Genomic DNA, 10,391 nt, shown 5'->3' with positions numbered 1-10,391 from the left:
GTGCATGCGAGTGCGGGACATGACGACGACGCTGCCCACAAGGGCCCCAGTCCCCCGTCCACTGTCTGTCTGGACCCGCGCTGCTTGTCCGCTCGGAGGCGAATCTCCGCTGCCATCCCGCGTCATATTATGTATACATATCTTGTGCCTCCCACCACACCACCCTCCGCCCGCTGCCTTACCCGTCCTGACCTAGTCGTCTGCTGCTCGTCACGTCGCCCTTCACCGTTGCCTGTCTCTACACCTACTCAGCCTTAGAGAAGAGCGCTGCGCCCCTTGCCCGCAGAGCCATTGCCGCAGCCCCGCTATCTATTGGTCCGCCACTACCATCACATACCATACTTTGGTGCTGCTCCGCCTACCAACACTTTTACCACTGCCTAGCCGCTTCTCCCCTACATACATATCCCCGCCCGTTCCTAGAAAATCTCCACTCACGGTAATCCAACTCTCGTCCAGCCATGGGTAAATCGTAAGTTTGGCTTTTCTTTTCCCTTGCTGCTTCTGTAAGGCGGGGCCTCGGCGCCTCCCACCTCGACGTCAGACGACTCCTGCCCTCTGTCCCGAACATACGCTGCTCCAGGTCAAGGCTGTACGCTGCTCCCGATCTCGCCATGGTTTCTGGACCAAATTCAAAGTATCCGCGCCTCAACCCCGCTCCTGGCACCAGCCCGCACGAGCATCCAACCGCGACTCGATACCTACAACCCCAGCGACAAGCATGCGCGAGTACCGCCTGCGCCTTCAATCCCTTCGCAGGAACTCGCGATACCCTTTCTTGGGCACCGTCATCCGCCCCTCAAGTTTGCGCGCCGCCATCACCTTCACCCACCTCACCCGGGCGAGGCTGGACATGCAGAGAGTTGCCTTGGCGAATGCCGTGCGCGAGTTCGAGGAGGGCCTGGGGCTGTGCTGCCACATAGCGTGCCTCGAGATTCAGAATCAGCTGCTGATTGTGCGATACTACAGCCAGAGTAAATTGTCCCAGCAGGAGCTGGCCGATCTGCAGAAAGCAACACACTTCGACAAGAAAGAACTACAGCAATGGTACAAAGGTGCGCATAGAGTTTATTGAAGTAAGCGGCTTGTGGCTGAGTATACATGTCTAGGCTTCCTAAAGGACTGCCCGTCGGGTATGCTCACCAAGGAAGAGTTCCAGAAGATCTACAAGCAATTCTTCCCGTTCGGCGATCCTTCATCGTTTGCAGACTATGTCTTCAACGTTTTTGATGCAGACAAGTCAGGCACAATCGACTTCAAAGAATTCATCTGCGCACTGAGTGTCACCAGCCGTGGCAAGATGGAGGACAAGCTGGATTGGGCGTTCCAGCTGTACGATATTGATGGCGACGGCAAGATAAGCTACGAGGAGATGCTGGCCATTGTAGAGGCCATCTACAAGATGGTAAGTTTGCATCGGTGCCGGGATAGACTCGTCTCTAACGCATGCAGGTTGGCTCCATGGTCAAGCTCCCCGAAGACGAAGACACACCCGAGAAGCGCGTCAAGAAGATCTTCCGGATGATGGACAAGGACGAGAACGGTAGCTTAGACATGGCTGAATTCAAGGAGGGCTCCAAGCGTGACGAGACCATTGTTTCGGCCTTGTCTCTCTACGATGGTCTTGTTTGAAGAGGAGGGTTGTTGATACCCAAGGTCGTTTCCTATTCTTGTTTCGTTATAGTCGATATCACAGCGCATTTGCGGGATTCGGGCGTGCCATCGTGCCCTTGCTGCCAGGGGTGGAAAACGTTGACTTCGCCTCGGCGTACTGGGACATGATGATTGATGTACGTATAAACAGCTCATACAATTTGGTTGCTTGAGGGTAGAATGCAACAATGTATTTCCAAGACCCTGGCAATTGTACGCCCTGCGTTTGCTATTGTCAGACATGCATGTTGAGACTGTCAAGCTTGTGTAGGGTATAATGTGAAGGCGAACATGGATGTATTCTAGTCTAGTTCAGTCGAGACCCCTGTCTACTGAAACGGTGGCTCAAGTCTTGGCATACGCGTAGCTTCCCTAGGCCGCTCTCACGTAACCATTTAGCAAGGGACGGCTTGTGTAGCTTCGGAAAACACCACATTGCCATTACTCCCAACCTCGCTACATTACTGTCGCCTGGCTGTTATGGACAGCCCACGTATCTAGAATTCCTCCACGTAACCCTACTCCTTTCGTATCCACTGTCGGCACCATCACCACTGTAAACGCTACGTATCGGCATCCCGCCCAGCTTCTCAGCCGGATATCGGCTCACTCCACAACATTCACAATAAATTGTTGCGCTCCTCTGCTGCGTTGACGGCAAAACACACAAGATGCGGCGCTCTGATCTATCCTCCTCTGGCGCTTTGCTGGCGTCATTACTAGCCATAGCGCCCTCGCCCGCATCGGCTTTTTACTTTCCAGGCACCGCGCCAACAACCTACAAGACTGGAGACGCCGTACCATTGTACGTCAATCGCCTCACACCAGCCGACTCGCAAAACGACCCGAAAATACGATCCGTCTTCTCGTTTGACTACTACTACCCGCCCTTCCACTTTTGTCGCGAAAAAGATGGACCAAAGGAAATCCGCGAGAGTCTGGGGAGCATACTGTTCGGCGACCGTATACAAACAAGCCCTTTTGAGTTGAAGATGGCCGTCAACGAGACTTGCAAGTTACTTTGCGAGGCTCCGTACCCGGGCAAAGATGCAGCATTCGTGAATGACAGAATATACCAGGGCTATGATCTCAATTGGTTAATAGACGGATTGCCAGCGGCGCAGTCATTGCGAGAACCCGGTTCAGATCAGATCTTCTATCAGCCTGGCTTTGCATTGGGCTTGGTGGATGAGGAGAAGCCCATGCTCAACAACCACTACGACATCGTCATCGACTACCACGAGGCCTCGCCAGGCAACTTCCGAGTAGTAGGCGTGCTGGTCGACCCATACTCAATGGCTGAATCGAAGAGACAGGGTGATGATCAGGCTACCTGCAATGGGCAGACACCAGTGGTTCTGAAGGACAAAGACGACGACGAGAACATGGTCGTTTTTACTTATGGCGTATATTGGAGGAGCAGCCCGACTCCCTTTGCTACTCGGTGGGACAAATATCTCCATGTTTACGACCCCAAGATTCACTGGTTCTCCCTCATCAACTCGGCTGTAATCGTTGTGTTCCTCGTTGGTATGGTCAGCACGATCCTTGTTCGTACTCTAAAGAAGGATATTGCGCGATATAACCGCTTGGATCAGTTTGCACTCGAAGACTTTGGCGAGACAGGAGATGCTGATGATACTGCTGATGATTCGGGCTGGAAGTTGGTTCACGGCGATGTATTCAGGCCGCCAAAGAACCCGCTACTTCTTTCGGTCTTGATAGGCAATGGCGCCCAGCTCTTTGCCATGACAGCGTTGACCATAGGTAAGTCCACCAACGCTCGATATGAGCGCCTCTTGCTAACGTGTATAATAGTATTCGCGCTGCTTGGCTTCCTTTCCCCCAGCAACCGTGGTGCTCTCGGAACTGTCATTATCATCTTCTACACACTCTTCGGTTTTTTCGGCGGCTACGCCGCTGCGCGCGTCTACAAATTCTTCCAAGGAGAATCCTGGAAACTCTGCTTCTTCTATACCCCCGTCGCTCTTCCAGCAATCGTCTTTAGCGTCTTCTTCCTCATGAACCTGTTTGTCTGGGGTCGCGGAGCATCAGGGGCAGTGCCCTTCACCACAATGCTAGTCGTTGTCATTATCTGGTTTGTCATCTCAGTCCCACTCAGTCTGGCGGGTTCCTGGTTTGGCTTTAAGCAAGCTACTATCGAACCACCTGTTCGCACCAACCAGATCCCCCGTCAAATCCCCCCGGCTGGAGGCTACCTGCAACCTATTCCATCCATGGCGCTGGCTGGCGTACTCCCCTTTGGCGCCATTTTCGTCGAACTCTACTTCATCATGAACTCGATCTGGTTCTCAAAAGTCTACTACATGTTTGGTTTCCTTTTCCTCTGCTTTGGCCTTATGATTATTACGTCTGCTGCAGTCACCGTCTTGATGATTTACTTTTTGCTCTGCGCGGAGAATTATCACTGGCAGTGGCGGTCGTTCTTCACTGCTGGTGCGAGCGCTGTGTATGTGTTTGCTAGTTGCTTGCTCTACTGGATCAAGGATGTTAGTTGGACGAGCTGGACAAGTGGTGTGGTGTACCTTGGATACTCGGCCTTGCTTAGTGCGCTAGTATTCATTCTCACTGGTAAGTACATCTTGCCAACCGATCTGGAAAGCAGAAGCTAACTTGACGAATAGGTACGATCGGCTTCTTTGCCAGCTGGCTATTCACACTCAAGATCTATAGATCTATCAAGGTGGATTAAGGGCTTGGTGCAGGATTTTGCAGGGGGGTTTAACTTCTTGAATGATGACATTGTACATGCTAGTGGAGTATACTAAAAAGTATATATTGAATCTACACTATGTCGTTTACATCTAATCTTTGCCACAGCTGCCCATGTCGATTATGCTAGATCTTATGAAAAAACGTGTTTGACACTGGACATGTTTGCGTAATGGGGCTGATGTATCGTAGCTTACGAGATGTGCATGATGAACTGTAGACGGTTTCATTAAGAAATAGTATTCCATAATAATGGTAATCATGATCCGGGTATAGTTTGTACATAACAGCGTAAAGAAAAAAGTCTAATTCTACTCTTCCTCTCGATCATCTCGCTTACTTAGTAGCATGCGCAATCACGCGCATCTCCTGACGATACACCTGCTCTCAATGCACATACGCCGTGTTCCCCTGGATAACCGGCGCATAAACATTCTGGGCAGGCTTACGGGCCTGTTTCCAGCACGTATGCTTTGCGATTCCCAATAGCGCAACGAAGCTAAGCGCTTGGAACATAGTCAGAACATACGACATGGCTACCGATGCGTTTAGATCAAAGTGCTCGGAATAGTAAAGGCTTAGTGCCTGCAGCACTATGGACAGGCCGGACCAGATGAACATGAAGATATGGAGGGCAGCGACCCAGCCGATGAGATCCTGAGCAACACCATTAGTAAAGCGCGGTAGAGGGTTTTTTTTGGAAACGGAAGCATGACTTACACCCGCAGCTATCTGCGCTCTCCGCAGCCCAGACAGCGTCATAGTAGCCAGTGCCGCCGACACGATAACACAAAGTAAATATAGCCCTACCAACGCCAGCGATAGCCGCCGCGACGATTCCTGAAGCCTATATCGGTCTTCTCTCCACATACGCTCTCTCTCGAGCCAGAGGTAGCTGAATAGACCGATGTAAGCTATGTAGAGAGCGCCCATGACGCCTATCACTGCCAGACAGATGATTCTAAACATCATAACGGCTGAACCGAGTTGCCTCCGGAGTAAGACATTTACTTGGTAGACGACGAGGAATAGCATGCCCCATATGCTGATGATGCCGATGATGTTGGAAGCGAGGGACAAGTCGCGGACTTCCTGGAGACCTCCAGACTGGCATTGGGCTACGAGGAGAGATGTGAAGTCGAGGACTAGGGAACTATATTTATCTGTCTATCAGCCTTCCGCTTATGTAGAAGATGATACTGGGGGAAGGTGTGAAAAGGAGTGGCTTACACGATTGCGAAGAGCAATGTGAGTATGTAGGCATATCCGAGTAACGATTTCCCTGCGCCACCGCTCTTTTTGCGGATGAAGAACGAGGCGATGAAGATTGCGAGGAAGATCGCGATGTAGACGAAGTAGTAGCTGAGATAGATTTGGGTGATGGGGTATGGAAATGCGTCAGGGCAGAACACCCTTTTTGAGAGGTTGGGACTGCTACTTTTTGGTGCCATGAGGAAGTTATGCGGTGCGTGTATTAGGTTTTTTTGTCTGAGAAATAAGACGACTGAGCCGCCGAAGATAAATGGGATTCCAGATATGCAAGAGGGAATGGTTGAGTAAGTGTTGATCTCCTAGATGATACAATTTATATAGAGTGGCACGACGGTTTCTTTTATAAACTAATTTTCATTGAACAGACTTGCCGTCTGATCTATGTTGTGGCTGGTATGCGCTGCTGCGTTGTGACGCTGCGACACTGCACTGCTGCGGCTTGACGGCATTCCGGCAGCCACTTCGTATCTCTACCTGCTCGAACGAATCATGAGTGGGTAACGGCGTGCCAAGGGATGGAAATAGGATTCATGTTGGTCGCCTTATTAAACAGGTGTTCGATGGTAGAAGCGAGGTGTCGCGGCGCCAACAGTACCAGCAGCGAGACTAGGGGACGCCTTCCTATGGCATCGCTGCATTCACTAGACGTGTAAGTAATGTTGTACTAATGCGTTCTAATGTGAGAGAATGGGTTGTTGAAGTTCTATTGACTGTGCAGTCAAGCAGGAGAGTTGATGTGTTGGATGTTGGAGTTCAGAATGCCCAGGACGCCATATGTACTCGGCTCCGGTCGACAGCAAAACGAGGCTGTGCGGGGGGGCTGTGTCGTGGTCAGCAGCCATTAAAGATGGGACAGGATTGTCTGAAAATCGAAATACCGAGTGACTCGAGTATGCATGTAGAAGGTCACGCTTCAGCCTAGTGTTGGATTAGTTTGTGGTAGAACACGTGATTTGGCTTGCTGCAGGAACCGATGCGCATGCACGGCTAGTACTGCTCTACTACAAGGCGCGGCATGACATCATGTCCATTTTGGGTGAAGCACCATCTGGACACGACCGTGTACTATATGCTTCGGTACGTCCGGACAGCTACTGCGATATATACTTTTGTGTGCTTACTGGATCCCAGTGCCGTCTGACTTGACTGCCTCATCTGGACCGAGCTTGCGAAGCACCCGTTCCGACAGTCCCGTCCCAAGGAAACATGTACCCACAGTACCGTTCTCTTTCAGCGGCCAGCAACCTATACCTAAACACAACACTTCAACACGCCCACTTTGGTGAATCCATCACGTTTCTTTCCAACAGCCTGGTGAGCGATGGAGAGCAGTCACACACCTGGTTTGACAAGCGATAAGACTGATCTCACATCTCTGACGAACGGGGCATCAGCAATGTCGCACGCACTCCGAGGCCTATCAACCCGACCACCCATCAACCGCGAAGATTCGTGGAATCCAAATACTTCATCTAGTGCCTTGGATGTCGATGGTGTGCTCAGATCAAAAAAGCAAAATGAATACCATGGGATAGAGTCTCGAAGCCGTAGCACGACCGCTATACCTTCGGATGAAAGCGGCTCGGAAACTCATGTGGAGGAGAGGCAACGCAATCGCCGAAAGAGCATCGAAGTCGTACTAGAGAAATCTGGAAAGAAAGGCGAGTATAAAATCACCGCCAAGGACCCGGAGTTCCAAGAAGCTTTACAGACTGGGCTCCGGCGAGAGGCTGAGAAGCTGAACCATAAGACCAAAGGTCGGCCAAGAGATCTTATCTTCACCCAGCAATTTACAACGTTCGATCGCCAAAACGCAACGGCATCACAGTCGCCCTTTCATGGGTTCTTCACTCTTTTCTGGCTTGCCATGGCCTTTTTACTTATACGGATTGCAGCCGGAAACTACAGAACTAAAGGCTCAATCTTTGGAGATGCAGAGATCCTGCATCTGATGGTCGACAAAGACCTTTTCGTCATGTTGGCAACAGATCTCGGAATGTGCGCAACGACCATCTTTGGCTTCTTCCTACAGAAAGCCATTGCAAAAGACTACTTGACGTGGAATGGTTCAGGGTGGATTATCCAGTCGCTGTGGCAAGCCTTCTTTACCTTTACTTTCATTTGGATTACCTTCTGGCGTGAGTGGCCTTGGACCCATACCGTCTTCATTGTTCTGCATGTCTTTGTGCTGTTGATGAAGCAGCATGCCTATGCCTTCTACAACGGCTATTGTAAGCCTCCTTCCTGTAATACCGAGGGTCGAGCTAATTATGAGCAGTATCGCGAGTTTATAGACGACGGAACATTTTGCAGGATATGCTCAGAGAGCTGGATGCTATGAAATCGGAAGAAAGCTCGACTGAAACGACGCACCTGCCAGAGACGCCAGCTGCTACCAACGTTGGAACCCCCAATGAAAGCAATCTGATCAACCGAGGGCGCAAATACTCCCCGCGATTATCTGAAGAAGATTTGGAAATTGCAAGTATTGGTCAAGCTATTGACTCTGGAAAGCCGCTCGACTCGGAACAGATCGAGGGGTTCCGCCGCGTATTGAATACTGAGATTACAATCCTTAATGAGGATCTACGTGGAAAATGCACAACGACGGACAACATTTACCCCAACAACCTCAATCTCTACAACTTCTTAGAATGGTCATGTTTCCCCACGCTCATCTACGACTTGGAGTATCCCCGCCAGGATCGTATCAACTGGTGGTACGTTGCCGAGAAGTCGGCAGCTACACTAGGTGGCATTTGGGTCATGATCATCATCTCGCAAGCGTACATCTACCCTGTAGTCGTAAAAACTGTACGACGAAAGGAAGCTGGCATGTCACTGTATCAGGGATGGCAAGAATTTCCATGGATTGGTAAGCAACCTTTACTTCGTACTTGATATTATATGCTAACGCCATCTCCATCAGTCTCCGATATGTTATTCCCCATGCTCCTCGAATCACTTCTGAGTTTTTACGTCATATGGGAATGTCTCCTGAACGTACTAGCGGAGCTCACGCGATTTGCCGATCGGGGCTTCTATGGTCCATGGTGGAATTCCGTATCCTTTGAGCAATATGCTCGGGACTGGAATAGGCCTGTTCACAACTTCTTACTTCGACACGTCTACCATTCTTCAATTTCCTTCTTCCATATGTCGAGGATGCAGGCTACCTTCTTTACCTTTTTTCTGAGCGCCGTCGTCCACGAGATCGTCATGTTTTGTCTCTTTAAGAAGGTCAGGGGATATCTCTTTGCATTCCAACTTACACAGATACCCCAGGCAGCGTTTTGCAAGAGTAGGTTCATGAAGGGAAGAGATACGCTGGGTAACGTTATATTTTGGTTTGGTATTTTTATCGGGCCTAGTTTGATTACGGGTATGTACCTTATCATGTAAGCGATACAACTGGTTTTTGGCGCTTAGGTTGTGGAGGTCTTGGTGGTGTGAAACGATATCTAGACGAGGAAATTCATTCACTAGTTCCCATGATTTCAAACGCTTCGATTCTTCTCTTCTTTCAGCACTTCTAACACCCTTCTTGTTATTCTGTCTCGCTCGCTAACATCGACTTGACCGTAAACCTCCTGTGTTTGCCTGAAGATCTTCTCCTCCCACCCATCACCAACATTCGGCTTCCCTGAATCGTCCCAGCAAGCTTGCACCGTTCCCCCAATATTCTTAAAGAAACCCTCTAACCCCGCCGGCCCACCTCCAGCATGATAACTCTTGAAAGGCCCCGCAACCGCCCACCGCGGACCCATACTACTCTCCACAATACTATCCAGCTCCTCGACCGAAACCACATTCTCATTCACTAAATGCACAGCTTCACGTAGCAGCGCAAACGCCAATCTATTCGCAACAAACCCCGTCGTCTCTTTCTTAATATGCACCGGGACTCTCCCCCGATCCACCCAAAACTGCTGCGTCCTCTTAACAACGTCTTCGGACGTCTGCGGCGACGCAACTAGTTCCAGCAACGGCATTACATGCGGCGGATTATACGGATGCACCACCAACAACCTCGACTTATCCTTCATATCCTGTACCTGCGCCGACGCCGGAATCCCAGACGTACTACTCCATAGCAAACAGTGCTCCGGCGCATGCTGCTCTACTTGCGCCCAAAGCTGTCGCTTGAAAGCGAGGTTCTCCGGTCCGGATTCTTGGATGATGTGCGCTTCAGAGACAGCGTCGGCGAGCGAGGTCGCGACGCGAATGTTGTCTATTGCTGCTTTTGCCGGGGAATCGGCGAAGAGCTCGCTCAGGTTTTGGTCAATGTGTTGGTCGAGGTCTGGTCGTGTGTCGTAGATTGTTAGTTGGGAGGGGCTGAGGAGGTGGGTGAGGTGGTATGCGGCAAATGAGAGGCCGATTGTTCCGGCGCCAATGAGGGTTATGCGGAGGTCTTTGTTTGAGTGTACTCTTAGGACGGGGTCGAGCTCGGGTGCTTCTGGCTCCGAGGACATGTTTTGGTGTGGTTGATGATTATAGTAGTACTGGGATGTGGGGGCTTTTTGATCGCAGTGGAATAGCTTCAATGGATGAAGTTAACACAGTGTATCCTTTGCAAAAACACAATGAAACAACCCCAAAAAAGCTCATTGGGTGGCAGTGAAGTAATTCATACGTATGTACCCCTGCGTGTGTAGTTAGGTGTTATCTGGGAAGATATCAGTGGGGGTCGGCGATCTTGACCGCTTTTAGATGACTCGGGTAGTGTATGCAAC

General features: G+C 50.4%; 5 protein-coding genes across 5 annotated transcripts; 3 read left to right on the top strand and 2 right to left on the bottom strand.

Moving 5' to 3' along the window:
- Window positions 1–461: 461 nt before the first annotated feature.
- Window positions 462–1,632, top strand: COCVIDRAFT_16663 (hypothetical protein; the record flags this gene model as incomplete). The annotated part of the gene is made up of 5 exons (XM_014700357.1): window positions 462–465; window positions 512–592; window positions 639–1,055; window positions 1,110–1,405; window positions 1,453–1,632. 5 exons carry the CDS (start codon window positions 462–464, stop codon window positions 1,630–1,632), a joined length of 978 nt encoding a protein of 325 aa, XP_014555843.1.
- Window positions 1,633–2,324: 692 nt separating this feature from the next.
- On the top strand, window positions 2,325–4,366 carry COCVIDRAFT_16662 (hypothetical protein; the record flags this gene model as incomplete). Its single annotated transcript, XM_014700356.1, has 3 exons — window positions 2,325–3,420; window positions 3,472–4,245; window positions 4,299–4,366. 3 exons carry the CDS (start codon window positions 2,325–2,327, stop codon window positions 4,364–4,366), a joined length of 1,938 nt encoding a protein of 645 aa, XP_014555842.1.
- A 407-nt stretch (window positions 4,367–4,773) lies between these two features.
- On the bottom strand, window positions 4,774–5,837 carry COCVIDRAFT_101347 (hypothetical protein; the record flags this gene model as incomplete). Its single annotated transcript, XM_014700404.1, has 3 exons — window positions 4,774–5,043; window positions 5,107–5,539; window positions 5,617–5,837. The coding sequence occupies 3 exons, from the start codon at window positions 5,835–5,837 to the stop codon at window positions 4,774–4,776; spliced, it is 924 nt and encodes a 307-aa protein (XP_014555890.1).
- A 1,217-nt stretch (window positions 5,838–7,054) lies between these two features.
- Window positions 7,055–9,060, top strand: COCVIDRAFT_101140 (hypothetical protein; the record flags this gene model as incomplete). Its single annotated transcript, XM_014700403.1, has 3 exons — window positions 7,055–7,889; window positions 7,937–8,533; window positions 8,588–9,060. The coding sequence occupies 3 exons, from the start codon at window positions 7,055–7,057 to the stop codon at window positions 9,058–9,060; spliced, it is 1,905 nt and encodes a 634-aa protein (XP_014555889.1).
- A 95-nt stretch (window positions 9,061–9,155) lies between these two features.
- Window positions 9,156–10,130, bottom strand: COCVIDRAFT_27303 (hypothetical protein; the record flags this gene model as incomplete). Its single annotated transcript, XM_014700402.1, has 1 exon — window positions 9,156–10,130. One exon carries the CDS (start codon window positions 10,128–10,130, stop codon window positions 9,156–9,158), a length of 975 nt encoding a protein of 324 aa, XP_014555888.1.
- Between the last annotated feature and the right edge of the window lie 261 nt (window positions 10,131–10,391).

The sequence above is a fragment of the Bipolaris victoriae genome (genome assembly GCF_000527765.1).
Source record: "Bipolaris victoriae FI3 unplaced genomic scaffold scaffold_50, whole genome shotgun sequence".
NCBI lineage: Eukaryota > Fungi > Ascomycota > Dothideomycetes > Pleosporales > Pleosporaceae > Bipolaris > Bipolaris victoriae.
Note: the sequence above shows the minus strand (reverse complement) of the source record. Positions and strands in the feature narration are given on the sequence as shown.